At 44.5% G+C, this 15,277-nt stretch overlaps 1 protein-coding gene across 1 annotated transcript in view; it reads left to right on the top strand.

The window, feature by feature from the left end:
• Positions 1–15,277, top strand: part of ITSN1 (intersectin 1) — an 80,853-nt gene that overhangs the window by 34,404 nt on the left and 31,172 nt on the right. Inside the window, 8 exon segments of the mRNA XM_031062603.1 lie at positions 1,907–2,031; positions 3,049–3,266; positions 4,253–4,374; positions 7,712–7,956; positions 9,357–9,516; positions 11,154–11,359; positions 12,120–12,202; positions 13,973–14,139. Of these exon segments, the coding sequence (XP_030918463.1) occupies positions 1,907–2,031; positions 3,049–3,266; positions 4,253–4,374; positions 7,712–7,956; positions 9,357–9,516; positions 11,154–11,359; positions 12,120–12,202; positions 13,973–14,139 (1,326 nt within the window).

The raw sequence follows: 15,277 nt of genomic DNA, 5'->3' as shown, positions 1-15,277 counted from the left end.
TTCCTGGTCCAGGAATGAGCAAAGCCTTGGGGTGCTGTGATGGTGTTCACAGGGGTCTCAGGATGAGGGAAGAGATGAGAATCTTGACTCCGTGTTTCAGAAGGCTGATTTATTATTTTATGATAGATATTATATTAACATGATGTATTAAAACTGTAGAGGAAAGGATTTCATCAGAAGGCTAGCAAGGAAAAGAAGGAATGTTAATAAAATCTTGTGAGTGACCAGAGAGTCTGAGCCAGCTGGACTGTGATTGGCCATTAATTAAAAACAACCACATCAGACCAATCAAAGAGGCACCTGTTGCATTCCACAGCAGCAGGTAATTATTGTTTTTCTTTTCCTCTGAGACCTCTCAGCTTCTCAGGAGAAAAGATCCTAGCAAAAGGATTTTTCATAGAAGATGTCTGTGACAGGCTGCCCCTGGAATTGCAGCACAGGAGGGGGAATGCCCAGCTGGGAGCTGTGTCTGTGCAGGATGAGTGTAGGTGTGCTCAGCATCCAGCTGGAAGTGTCCTGGCTCTTGAGGTGTTAGCAGAATTTTGTTCAGCTGTGGGAGATGCTGGCTCTTCCTCCCCCATCCTCCCATTGGCAAAGCAACGTTGCCCAGCACATCTTTGTTTCCTCCTGACTGGCCCAAAAGGGATGTGTATGGGATTTTTTCATCTCCAGAAATGTCCCATCCAGTGCCAGCACTATGAACTAGGTTTGGTTTTCTTAACACACAGTCCTGTCACAGAAAAATCCTTTCACAGAACACTGACCCAATACATCAGCTTGGCTGGGAGGGATTAGTGTGTTAAAATGTCTGTGGAAAAACTTTAAAAATTCTTAAAATGTCTCTTTAATTCCAACTTCCCTGGGAACTGGTTCTCTCTTTAATGATGCTGAGCTCAGTTTTCACTGAATTTAAAATTGAGGAGCATTAATGAAATAAAGCTGAGACCTGGGCCACCAGGATCAGCTTCCCTTTGGAAGCTTTCACCCCTGTATCCCGTGGGTTTGAATCACTTCTATTTCTTTTTTTGTTTTTTATGCAATTTTCTCATTTGGGTCAGTGCATGAGGAATGAAAACTTCCTGTGGTTTGTAAATTGTGAATTTCTGAAAAACCATCCAAATACTTCCAGGATTAATTGTTTCAGTCTCACCTGTACCGTATTTTCATGATAAGATACCAAATCTTGAAGTGAACTATTTTCAGTGAAAATCCTCAGTTGTCATAGGTAAATTTTCCCTTTTTCTACTGTAATGCTGAGGAGTTCAGATGCAAAATTCCAGGTCATGCAAAGAAATTCCAGATAAAGGTTGGATTTGTGTTAATAGGTGTTAATGCAGAGAACAAATCTTGAGGAAAATATTATGGTATTATTATTATTATTTATATTCTAATTTTTCAGGCAATTGAAGAAAAGCTGACACATATATGAATGAATACTCTCTGTACCATGACTCATCCCAAAGACATTCCTTAAGGATTTCACTCTCCTGTGTATAAACCAGCCCTGAAGGTTCTTTAGTAAATCGGCATTAATTGGCAAATGAAACTGATTGAGTTGCTGTTGTGAGAGCTCAGAGGGCAGATTTGTGTATGGAATTCAATAAATGGATTGCATAAACCAACAAACAAAACAGAAGTGACTGTTCAGATTAAGCTTTGTACATTTTTTAGAGTCTCATTTAAAGGATTTCTGGTTTCCTGACCCTTTAATGGATAAAAATAGGAAATCAGTAGGTGGTTTATAGGCTCTGGGAATGAACCTGAAATATCTGCATTTGGCAGGAGTGTGACTGTGAGAGATCCCCAGCCACTGCCAGGTGTTGTCCCCTCACAGGGAACTCTTTGGGGCCATCAGTTCTGATTCACAGAGTGGATTTTTACACCTATTTGTCTTTTTTTAATCCAGGAGCTGAGAGAAATCCATAACAAACAGCAGCTCCAGAAGCAGAAGAGCTTGGAAGCTGAGAAGTTGAAACAGAAGGAGCAGGAAAGGAAGACAGTGGAGCTGGAAAAGCAGAAAGAAGCTCAGAGGTAACAAACTGCTTTAGTGGAGCCCTAAATGTAACACCTCCCCTGGCACTCCTGGAAAATATTCCTGATTCCTGTGTGCCCAAACCTTCCAGGGATGCAGATGAGGTTTGTGTCCTCTAGTGCCACCCTCTGATGTTGGGAAGTGGATTGGTTGGACAGCAGCAGGAATTTGCCCATGGAAAGGGAGCTCAGGCCTTGGCAGGGGCTGCCCAGGGAGCTTTGCAGTGCCCATCCCTGCAGGTGTGCCCTGGAGGTGGCACTGAGTGCTCTGGGCTGGGGACAAGGTGCCCATGGGGCACAGCTGGCACTCCATGGGCTGGCAGGGCTGTGCCAGCACCAGGGATTTGGGGATTCCATGAATTAGGTTTTCCCTCCCACTGTTTTTGATCAGGAATTGGCATTGTCCTTGGACAAGGTCTGTTCTGTGCAGCACACCCAGGGTGTGAGGAGCAGCTGCTTCTCAGGCTTTTGGCTCTGATTCTGAAGGGATTCCAGGGCTGGAATAGCCATGGAACAGACTGGAGCACACTGGGCAGCCTTCACATCTTCACAGCTGTCTTTTCTGGGGCAAATTGTTTCCAGCAGGGAATATTTATTCATTTCTTGGTGTCCTCTGGTGGAGGGGAAGGACTTGTTAACTCTGGCATTTGGGAATGGGAAATATTCCCAGTAATTCTCTGGAGTGCTGTGTAAAACTTGCAGATACTTCTCCTCCTTGCCCCTCAGCTTGAGGATAAGGATGGCCAGGTGTCTGATTCCTGCTTTTTTCTTCCTGCTTTGCCTGTTTGGAGTCTTACCTTGGGTTGGATCCTCAAGGTCCCTTCCAACCCAAACCACTCCCTGAGTTTGTGATTTCTGGGAATCAGTCCCAGTGTGAGGAGATGCTGGGGAGTGATAAGTCACCAAAATGAAGTAAGGGCACAGAAAAGCCCTGCAGAGGACTCTTGGTACTGGAGATGACCCAACAGCTTTGGTGGCTTTGCTGTGAGTGGCTCTGTTGTCCCCACTGTCCCCCAGGCGGATCCAGGACCGGGACAAACCCCGGGGACAGCCAGAGGAGGAACCACAGTGGCAAAAAAAAATCCAGGAAGATGACAAGCAAAAAAGGGAAGAACTACCCAAGAAGAAGGACAGTGAGGATAAGGGGAAGCAGGAGATGCAGGAGAAGCTGGGTAAACTCTTCCAGCCCCACCAGGAGCCCAACAAGCCCGGCCAGGCCCCGTGGTCCAACGCAGGTAGGGTCCAGCAGCAGGCAGTGCTCTGGGACAGCTCAGTTCTCTTCTCTTTTCCCATTTCACATAGAACAAGGTGGAGTTCAGGGCTGGACTGGGAGTCTTGTTAAAGTAAATAATGCATGGGTTGAGCTCCAGGCTCCAAAAATGGTTCTGTTAGGCAGCACAGCTCTTCCCCAGAGGCTGGTGTTCAGCAGAGGGGACAGCACAGCTCTGAGGCTGCAGGGCAAGGGAAGGGGATCTCAGCTGCAAGGGGCTGGATGCAAGATGTCAAAACTATTTCTGCAGTTTTTATTTTGGTGTGGGATGCATGCCTTGGGATTTTTCAGAGTAGGAACAATATGTTGTTTAGTCACCCTTTTCCTTTCCTGCCTTCCTTTGTTCACTGGACCAGTGACCTGAAATGTAAGGTTTAATTCCCCTTTTCTGCCTCCACACATTCACTTTCAGCTGAGAGCCTTTTTCCTGCATTGTATCCTAGTTTTTGCCTGTAGTGGGAATCCTGCTTCCCTCTTAGGTGGCTTGGATACACACAAGAAATGTTTGGGAATGTAAAACTGGTTTAAATATTTGTCCAAAGGATTGCATCCATTTTATAACTAAATTCTGCCCAGAGAGAGGAGCTATGGAATTCCAGTTCCTGGCAGGGCCCAAGGCCAGGCTGGACACTGGGGCTGGGAGCAGCCTGGGACAGTGGGAGGTGTCCCTGCCATGGCAGGGTGGCACTGGATGGGATTTAAGGTCCTTCCCAACCCAGACAATTCTGTGTTTCTAACATTTTTCCTTTTTTTAGAGGAGAAAATAATAAGAAAATTGTATTCAAATAATCAATTTTTATGTTTCCCTTGTGTAAAAAGGGGATAAGGTGTTGTTCTGCAGACCCTGCAGTTTTGGTGACTCTTGTCTCCATTTCCACCCCATTTTCCAAGTGTTTAAAAATCAGGTGGTTTGATTTCTTCTCTCTGTATCTGTGTGTTTCCTTTGCTCAGAGAAAGCTCCTCTAACCATTTCTGCTCAGGAGGATGTAAAAATAGTGTATTATAGAGCTCTGTATCCTTTTGAATCCAGAAGCCACGACGAGATCACCATCCAGCCTGGAGACATTGTCATGGTAAGCAGGGATTGGGATATTCCTTGGGAAAAGCCTTCAGCTTCTGCCAGGGCTGCCTTCAATTTTCTGTGGCAAGAAAGGAAACTGCAAATCCCAAAAATCTGGTTGCAGGTGTGTTGGTAGAGAATAATTTCCAGTTTTTCAGGGATTGTGTCAAACTCTGAAGCAAGGTTTGCTTTTGTCTCTCTGAGTTTTAATTCCCTGGTTCATGGCTGCAGGGCTTAAGTGGATATTAATACTAATTAATCATTAGTATGTTCTTAACATGCAGAATGAAAATTCCTGGGGGAATTCTTAAATATTGTTCACTGGGGGAAGTGTATTCCCAACAGTGTTCTATCCAACAAAATTGATTTTAAGAGCTTTTACATTTTAGTAACTGTGGATTTTGGAAAAATACACTTTGTGGAGTCCTCTGAATTGTAATTATCATTATTTAAAAAAAAACAACCCTGTTCTGGGAAATGGAACCTTTTGGGGTTGGTTTGGCTTTTTACATATTGGGTGTTTGTGGCCTTGGAAAGGGTTCCTGGAAAATCCAAAGTGAATCCTGGCTCAGGGTCACTGCTGAGGACTCTGATGAGGATACAACAGGTTGGAAAGCTGCAGGAAATGGTGTTGGAGAGGAGGCTCTGGAGGCTGCTGGGAAATGCTGGGATGCCTTGTTTTCCTGGGAAATGGGGGTGGCCTGGATTTACAGAGTGATCACTGTAAGGCAGACTTGCTGGGAAAATAACAATTTTCCCAACATTGTGATTTTAAGAAGTGTTTTGCACATTTTTAAATAGAGATTTGCAGAGAAAATAACATTTTTCCTCAAAACATGTGGTTCTAGGCAGTTCTGCACATATTTATCCCTGTTCTTGCAGGGAAAATAACATTTTCCCTCAAATGTGTGATTCTAAGGAGCACTGAAATAATTTTTGAAAATAGGTTTGCAGGGAAATACCAATTTTCCCAAAATACAAAATTCTAAAGAGTACTGAAATAATTCTTAAAGAGAGATTTGCAAGGAAATAACATTTTCCCCCCAAATACACAATTCTACACTGAAATAGTTTATAAAGACAGATTTGCAAGGAAATATCATTTTTCCCAAAACACACAATTCTAAAGAGCACTGAAATAATTTTAAATGACAGATTTGCAGGGAAATAACATTTTCCCCAAAATACACAATTCTGAAGAGCACTGAAATAATTTTAAAGGAGAGATTTGCAGGGAAATGAGATTTTCCCCCAGAATCTGTGATTCTAAGGAGCACTACACATATTTTAAATAGAGACTTTGAGACCATCTCAGTCTCGTTGCTTATGGACTTGATTTTAACCCCTTCAGCCCCAGCAGGGTCACTCCTCTCATTGCCTTTATTCAGGTGATTTTGGCCAGAATCACAGCAGGTTCCTGGGGGCTCTGCTGCCCTGCAGGGAGGTTAAAGGGCTGCTCTGGGCAGTGCTCAGTGCTGAGCTGTGCTCTAACCATGCCTTGCTTTGCATCCCTGCTTCCCCTGGAGGTGAGCAGGGAGTGGGTGAGTGCTGCCAGGGAGCTCCTCAGAGCTGCCTCCCCTGCACTTCCTTGGCTTTGAGCCCACCAGGGGTCAAATTAACACAGCCCAGCTCCTTAGCAAAAGTAATTCAGACACCCTGGAGCACGGTTGGCTTTTGATGCTGCCTTTGGCTCCTCCTCAGCCCTCCTGTGCTTGTCCTGTGCTTCCCAAGGTGCCTTTCCCTGGAAAGCAGCAGTTTGCAGGCTCAGGGTTGAGGTGAGGCTGCCTGGTGGCATCAGTGCAGCTGCACTCCAGCTGGGAGCTCCCTGTGCCACCACATCCCTGCTCCTTGGATAACTGTCCTCACACAAGTGGAGATCTCCCACCCTGGAACTCAAATCCTGACCCATTTTGGAGCAGGCACCAGAGCCCAGGGCCGGATCCCAGGGCTGGGCTGGGATCTGATCCTGGGTTGGAATTCCTGGTTTGGGATTCCTGGGCTGGAATTCCTGGGCTGGGATTCCTGGGCTGGGGTTCCTGGTTTGGGATTCCTGGCTTGGAAATCCTGGGCTGGGATTCCTGGGCTGGGATCTGATGCTGGCTGGGATCTTGCCTGGAATCCTGCCTGGAGTGGGGTTGCAGGGCTCATTCTGTCACGGGAGCTGGGCCTTTCCCAGAGCCTGGGAATGATCTTTCCAAGGGAGACCCTCTGTGGGTTATTCAGCCCAGCTGGGGTGTGACTGATCCCTGTGTGGGTTATTCAGCTGGGGTGTGACTGATCCCTGTGTGGGTTATTCAGCCCCTCGGTGTTTTATCCCATTTTCACCCACCCTCAGCTGTGCCCTCCCCTCTCCCATCCTGCTGCTTTCCCATCTCTGCTGCAGTGGAAGTTTTGCTCTGCACTGCAGGAAAAGCACATGGACCCGGTCAAACACAAAGTGCCTTCACTGCTGGGATTGCCTCGGGCTGCCAGGGGCTGAGAGAGAGGAGAGGACTCAAATCCTGCAGGAATGAGGGATGGGTTTGCACCGGGAGGGGGAGGGAGGATGCAAATTCCAGTGGGAGGCACAGAGTCAGCAAATGGCCCGAGGCAAAGAAATTTGGCAGCAGCTCCTCCTGAGGAGCCCGGGGATCCATCCCTGCCCTGGGCTGAGCTCCCAGCTGGGGTCAGGAAGGGATTGGGATTGGGATTGTGCCTTGCTCAGGTGATTTCCCAGCTGCAGAGCTGCCCCAGCCCTGGGCCCAGCGCAGGGAGGAGCTGGAGCTGCTGCAGAGAGCCCAGAGGAGGCTCCAGGATGAGCAGAGGGATGGAGCAGCTCTGCTGGCAGGAAAGGCTGGCACAGCTGGCATTGTTCACCTGCACAGGAGAAGCTTTGGCTGCGCTCAGGGTGGCCTTGCAGGGCCTGCAGGAGCCCCAGGAAAGCTGGAGAGAGACAATTTCCAGGGGATGCAGGGACAGCACACAGGGAATGGCCTTGAACTGAAAAATTACAGGTTTAGGTCAGATATTAGGAACAATTTCCTCCCTGGCAGGGTGGGCAGGCCCTGGCACAGGGTGCCCAGAGCAGCTGGGGCTGCCCCTGGATCCCTGGCAGTGCCCAAGGCCAGGCTGGACACTGGGGACAGTGGGAGGTGTCCCTGCCCATGGCAGGGTTGGAGCAGGACAGGTGTGACCTGACCCCAACCGCTCCATGGTTCTGTGGTTTCAGTATGGAAAGAAAAGGGGAAAAACTTGTCAAGTCCTCTTGCATTGCAAAAAGTTCATTGCTGCAGAGGAGATCTGGGTTGTTTTCAGTACAATTCCCATTTGCAGGATGTGGTTGTTAATTCTCTGATTTCCTGTGTCTGCAGGTGGATGAAAGCCAGACTGGAGAGCCAGGGTGGCTTGGTGGAGAACTGAAGGGGAAGACTGGATGGTTCCCTGCAAACTATGCAGAGAAAATCCCAGACAGTGAAGTTCCAGCCTCTGCCAAGCCGGTGGCTGAGCCCTCTGCCCCTCCCAAAGTGTCTGTGCAGGAAAGCTCCACGTCCCTGGGAGCTCCTGCCCCTGCAGAGGCTCCAGCAGCAGCCAACAACTGGGCAGACTTCAGCTCCACGTAGGTCTGGGGGCTCAGCCCTCAGTGCCCGGGGTCCTTGGGAGCTGGCACTGAGCACAGGGCCAGGGTGCAAACTGAAAACACCTTCTGGGAGGGCAGGGTGCTTTCTGTGGGAATCAGTGCAAGCTGCAGCCCTGTGGGGCTTGGGGCTGCTCCCATCACCCCTGCCGGGCACAGCATGAGCAGGAGACATCCCCATGTGGGGGTGTGGGCATGGGGGAAATCCCAAAGGTTCACTTCCCTTGGAATCACAGAATCCAGGACTGGTTTGGGTTGGGAGGGACCTTACACCCCATCCAGTGCCACCCCTGCCATGGCAGGGACACCTCCCACTGTCCCCAGTGCCTGGGCCACGGCCGGGGATCCGGGGCCAGCCCCAGCTGCTCTGGGCACCCTGTGCCAGGGCCTGCCCGCCCTGCCAGGGAACAATTCCCTCCTCATCTCCCACTGAAATTTCAGTAGGAACCCATTCCCCCTTGCCCTGCCCCTGCTCTTCCTAATGAACAATCCCTGTCCAGCTCTCCTGGAGCCCCTTCAGTTGCTGCCACCTCCTCAATCCCTTTCTCCTACATTGGTTTCCACCAAGCCTTATTGAAGGTTCCCAACCTGCTTATTGTCATGTACAATATATTGTTATATACATATATACATATTGTTATGTACAATATTCTAATGGCAGAGATGACATGAAAAGGTGATTTAATTCCTGGTCACAGCATTAGTAAAACTGATGGAATTAGAACATGTGCCTATCCCTGGGTGTCTTAATACACTGGGCACTTCCATCAACTGCAATTCCTTCTCCTTTGACCATGAAATCCATATTTATAAACTGATATCTCAATGGGTGCCCAGAGCAGCTGGGGCTGCCCCTGGATCCCTGGCAGTGCCCAAGGCCAGGCTGGACACTGGGGCTGGGAGCAGCCTGGGACACTGGGAGGTGTCCCTGCCATGGCAGGGTGGCACTGGGTGGGCTTTGAGGTCCAAACCCATCCCATTCCATGATTCTGTGTCTAAAGGAAAGAGATGTGAGAGGTCAGTGATATGCAGAGGGGAAGATTTCAAACCAAGTTTTGGAAAGAATGATTATTTTTATTTCTCTTTCCACTGTGCATAATGCAGCCTGTACGGCTTGAACTTCTGTTTGTAAGGACACAGCTAAGAATTGAGATAAAAGCCTGTCCTTCAGTGGCAAGGACAAGGAGCTCAGTTTGGGGGTTGCCTTTGAAGGTGAAGTTTTGGCTAACCAGTGTTCAGTTGCACCTGGAGTTAAGGTGCTGGATGCTCATGGAAAAGAAATTGATGTAGAACGTTGAAATATTTGTTCTGTGTGAATTTTTTTTTTGTTCCTACTATTAAAACCAGTAGGAATCACATCATTCTTTTCTTTTTCTTTCCAGCTGGCCATCAAACAGCAGTGAGAAGGCAGAGAGTGATAACTGGGATGCGTGGGCAGCTCAGCCCTCGCTGACCGTGCCCAGCGCGGGGCAGCTCCGGCAGCGCTCGGCCTTCACCCCGGCCACTGTCACCGGCTCCTCGCCGTCCCCTGTGCTGGGCCAGGTGAGCTCCTGCCAGGCCTCACCACTGCTCTCAGCAGAGGCACACTGTGCTCTGCAAGTGGTGTGAAAATCCAACTGCCAATCAGTTTGCCTCTGGAATAATTTAGAATTATTATTATTATTATTAGAGTAACAGTTTATGTATGTTGTGTATAGAGAAGGAATAATTTCACATATCACAAAAGAGATGAAAATATCCAATAGAAATATTGGAAAAAGTACCAACTACAAAAGATATGAAAATATGCAATAGAAATATTAGAAAAACGTACAAACTACAAGAGATATTAAAATATCCAATAGAAATATTGGAAAAAGTACAAACTACAAAAGATATGAAAATATGCAATAGAAATATTGGAAAAACGTACAAACTACAAGAGATATTAAAATATCCAATAGAAATATTGGAAAAAGTACAAACTACAAAAGATATGAAAATATGCAATAGAAATATTGGAAAAACGTACAAACTACAAGAGATATTAAAATATCCAATAAGAAATATTGGAAAAACGTACAAACTACAAAAGGCTTGGAGAGCAAAGTGGGAACCTTGCCTGTGCATTGAAGCACTCACCTGACAGGACATAGTGAGCACCTCCAGGAGGGATGGCAGGGAGAGTCCCAGCTGCAGAGCTGCCCCAGCCCAGGGAGGAGCTGGAGCTGCTGCAGAGAGCCCAGAGGAGGCTCCAGGATGAGCAGAGGGATGGAGCAGCTCTGCTGGCAGGAAAGGCTGGCACAGCTGGCATTGTTCACCTGCACAGGAGAAGCTTTGGCCTGAGCTCAGGGTGGCCTTGCAGGGCCTGCAGGAGCCCCAGGAAAGCTGCAGAGGGACTGGGGACAAGGCCTGGAGGGACAGGAGCCAGGGAATGGCTGCCAGTGCCAGAGGGCAGGGCTGGATGAGATCTTGGCAATGAGGAATTGTTCCCTGGCAGGGTGGGCGACACTGGGGACAGTGGGAGGTGTCCCTGCCATGGCAGGGGTGGCGCTGGGTGGGATTTGAGGTCCCTCCCAATCCAGGCCATTCTATGGATCATTGATTCATTGGCAACATCTAGGGGAGGATTTAACACAGAGCAGTTTCTGGTTTGCTCATCTGGAATGGCTTTTTTAGGTTTTGGTGGTGCAGGTTTGAATCTCTTCCTTGGTTCTTTCTTCACTCCCCTGACAGCCTCACTCCCAAGTGGGTTAAGTGGAATTCCAATGGCAAAGCTTCCCAGCTGAATTCTGTCCCTCTCTTCAGGCATTTCCTTTTCCTCACTGGAACAACAAACTGTTCCTGGGAGCTCATGTGTTCTGGGAAGTGCTGAATATCTACCTCAGAGCAAAAAGAATAAAGTGCAGCAAAGCATCATTTTCCATAAAATGGCCTAGAAGTCCTGGCAAAGCAGCTTCACAATGGTTTATTACATGTGTGTCTTAAATAAAAGTAATTAATTGAATCTTGCCTTGCATTGATGATGTGTTAACAGACAGAAAAGCAGGACTGTAACCATTTCTGGAATTACTTTGCAAGTTTAACTGGTGCTTTAGTTGAGAGATTTGTTGCTGTGTAAGCAGCCTGAGGATATAATTCCCTAAGCAGCTTTCTTGCTGAAGGTGGAGCATGACTGACTCCTGGTTTCCTTTCTGAAGGGTGAAAAAGTGGAAGGGCTTCAGGCCCAGGCTCTGTATCCCTGGAGAGCAAAGAAGGACAACCACCTGAACTTCAACAAGAACGACGTGATCACCGTGCTGGAGCAGCAGGACATGTGGTGGTTTGGGGAGGTGCAGGGCCACAAGGGCTGGTTCCCCAAATCCTATGTCAAGCTCATCTCAGGCCCCATTAGGAAATCCACAAGGTATTTTATTTGTTCTTCCTGTCCTTCACTTCTGTGCTGGGGTAGAAGGAAATTGGAAGAGCTGCACACTTGAATTTTACCCTGTGAAAGGGACCCTGGTTTTATCTGGAGGGTTTTGACTTCCCATCCTGAGAATTTAAGAAATTTTCAATTTCTTAATTGAGAAATTAAGAAATAATAAGATAAGCAAATTAAGAAATTCAATAGTAAGATAAGAAAATAAGAATTTAAGAAATAAAAAAGCTGATCTCATTAAGAATAATAAGAAAACTGACCTCAGTTCTCCTTGGGTCTCACCTCACCAACAAAAGATTAATTAACCTTCCTCATTTTATGTGACTTGCAACTGAAAAATGAGTGTACAGCTGTGTAAGTCAGAGCTCCTCTCTGCCCAAAATTCAAAGGTATTCCTCAAATCTAAATCACTTCTCATTATTCTTGGAGGATTAAACATTTAAAATCTCATTTTTTGTAATGTGAAGGCAACATTAGCATTAGGAATACAAATGAGAATGATTTTAGATCTTTTTTTTTTCCTGAGGAAAAAGAGGAGATGCAGAAAATTCTGTATTTAAGGCAGTTGTTTAAATGTGACCATGGCAGACCACTGGATTCAAAACTTTATTTTGCACATTTACTGTGTCTTCTTTTAAAACCCAGGGAGTTACTTGGGGGTGCAGGTGCATTTTATATTTGAAATAGAAGAATAATTTTTCTGAAGAGATTGAATTTCTTAAATAACCATTATTTTCTTCTAAAGCATGGATTCTGGTTCCTCAGAAAGTCCTGCTAGTCTGAAAAGAGTAGCATCCCCAGCAGCCAAGGCAGCAGTGTCAGGGGAAGGTGAGTGCTGGCTGCCCTGGCAGCTCTTGCTCTGCATTGAACACAAGAACTCTGCTTTTTGCCAAAATCAGGAGTCAGATTGGGCTCTTCAAGTGGTGATAAAATCCAAATACCAATCAGTTTGCTTCTGGTATAAATTAGAATTATTATTATTACAGTAACAGGTTTTTTATGCTGTGTATAGAGAAGGAATAATTTCACATGTCACAAAAGATATGAAAATATCCAATGGAAATATTAGGAAAAGTACCAAACTACAAAAGATATTAAAATATCCTATAGAAGTATTGAAAAAAGTACAAACTACAAAAGATATGAAAATATCCAATAGAAATATTGGGAAAAGTACCAAACTACAAAAGATACAAAAATATCAATAGAAATATTAGGAAAAGTACCAAACTACAAAAGATACTAAAATATCCAATAGAAATATTAGGAAAAGTACCAAACTACAAAATATATGAAAACATATTTTGTAGTTTATACTTTTTCCAATGTTTCTATTTTTTTGCCTTTATTTTGGTAATATTTTCTGATGTAGAATGGGTTTTCACAGAGGGCCAAAAAAGCACATCTGTCCATGGTGTCAGGAATTGGTAAATATTTTAATTTCCCCCAAAGCTCATTGCCAATGTTTCGTTAGAGCTCTTAATGAAGGCACTGGCATCACTTAGGGAATCCTGGGATCCTTGTGGGCAGCTCCATTTCAAAGCTGGAGCCTGGGCACAGACTCAGAGCTCACAGGTATTTTCTGAAGGGGTTTAAAGGGGGAATTCCTGTTTGCTGCCACCCTTCAGCTGGAGGGGAATGTCCCCACCTGAGCTGCCTTAACTCCTAATCCCCTGCAGTGCAGAGGCAGCTGCAGGTTCATTAAATCACAGGCAGAAGAGATCAATTAATTGTTACAGGTGAACATTTGTGTGTGGTCCCTGCAGCACCCCTGAAAGTTCTAACTGTAATTGCAGGTGCAGTTTTGGGGACATTTACATTGAATTTGTGCCTGGCCTGAGCACCACAGAAACAAAAGAGGGAGCAGCAGAGAAAAGGGATATAATCAGTTATTTCAAAGTACAGCTGCTCTGCTCATTAATTATTCCATATGATCCCAGCTGGTTTGGGTTGGAAAGGACTTTAATTATAAAGATCACCTTGTTCTGGTTTTCCTGGTGTTTGAGGAGAAGGAACTGTGGGCAGGCAGTCTTGTCCCAGGTGGGATATCTAAGGTCTTGTGTTTGTATTAAAAAGGAGCACAGCTTTAGTTTAAACACTTCAAAAAAGTGTGGTTTTGAGAGACAATAAAGCAGAGATTGAGAGGGTTGCAGAAAAGCTGATGTGCTGAAGGTGATTTTTAAGCTGTGTGCACTTTGCATCCCAAACTCTGAAAATCCCAGTCACCAGCACGAACCAGAAACCACTGGGAAGCATGTTTAATATCTAAAGGAATGATTTATGTATATTTAAGGAATTCAAATGTACATAAAATATGCACATAAAAATATATATATGTTCATAAAATTAAAATAGGAGATTATCTACAAACCCCCTGAGGCAGCCTTTTGATAGATCCTATTCAGTTCTCATAGATACAATTTTATTCATTAAATATTGATGTTTCTATGAGCAATAAATAATAAATTTGCCTTCTGCCTAACCCTGATATTACTGAGGCTTTGCAGGGGATCCCTGGGGTTTCTCAGGAGTTTTCCATTGTATATTTCTTTCTTGATGCTGTATATTTATTTATTGATGCTGTATTCCCTTTTGCAGAGTACATTGCCATGTACACCTACGAGAGCTCGGAGCAGGGGGACCTCACTTTCCAACAAGGTGACCTGATCCTGGTGACAAAGAAAGATGGTGACTGGTGGACGGGAACGCTGGGTGATAAATCAGGAGTTTTCCCATCTAATTATGTGAGACTCAAAGATTCTGAGGTAGAGAAATGTTTTCTTTGGGGTTGTAGTGCTAGCTGCAGGGCAGGGCGTGGTAGGGGAAATAAAAATGCAGATTTACTGTATGAGACTGAAAAAAATTACAAATACAGCTGCACAAACAATATATACAACATATATTAACATATATACGAACATATATATACAATATATACACAATACATATAACAACATATATACAAACAATATATTAACATATATTAACATATATACGAATATATATTAACATATATCCAAACATATATAATATATACACAATATATAACAACATATATTAACATATATTAACATATATACGAACATATATATACAATATATAAAATATATATACAATATATATACCAATATATACACAAACAATATATATTTATATATTAACATATATAAATATATATACAATATACATAACAACAGATATATATACAAACAATATATACAACTATACTAAACAATTACAATAACAACTATAGTTGCATTTTACAATTTAATATAATAAATAACTTGGGGGATGATCCATGAAAATAATGCAAACATCAGTAGTGCATTTGGCAGTTTTTTAGACACTGATCAGAACAGCCATGATTGTTTTATGGCCCTGGTAAGTTTTTAATGCCTGAGCTGTATCTTATTGTCATTATTTTAAAAAAAAACCAAAATCTACACAGTAATATGTCAGTATATTACATTTTTTCCCTTCTAATACATTTTTCCCTATAATTTCTTGCAATCAAGAATTTTGCACCAAAACATTGCTAACTACTGTATTTGTTTGTCAGGTTTTGACTGAATAATAGAGGTTCTGTTTCATCTCTTTTTATCTTGAATTCCATAGACCACATCCTTGTTGGGGTTTTTTGGGGTTTTTTTTGCTTTCTTTTTAGACATTTTAAAGAAAGATATTCTCCCATGTATATGGCTTGAGAGGATAATTTATCTCCCAGTAGGAATTAGTTTAGATTCAGAGTTGGGTACACTGATCTCTTGATGAGAGGGATTCTGGTTTATATCTCTGGAATAATGGGGGGTTAAAGATAAATGAATAAAAATCAGTGGATTTGGGGGGATTTGGGTGGTAAAAAGTGAAAGACTGCAGCACAGACCTGGGCAGAGTCACTCCTTA

This window comes from Geospiza fortis, unplaced genomic scaffold, assembly GCF_000277835.1.
Source record: "Geospiza fortis unplaced genomic scaffold, GeoFor_1.0 scaffold96, whole genome shotgun sequence".
Classification (NCBI taxonomy): Eukaryota; Metazoa; Chordata; class Aves; order Passeriformes; family Thraupidae; genus Geospiza; species Geospiza fortis.
The sequence above is the reverse complement of the archived record's forward strand: the minus strand, read 5'-3'. Positions and strand labels throughout refer to the sequence as shown.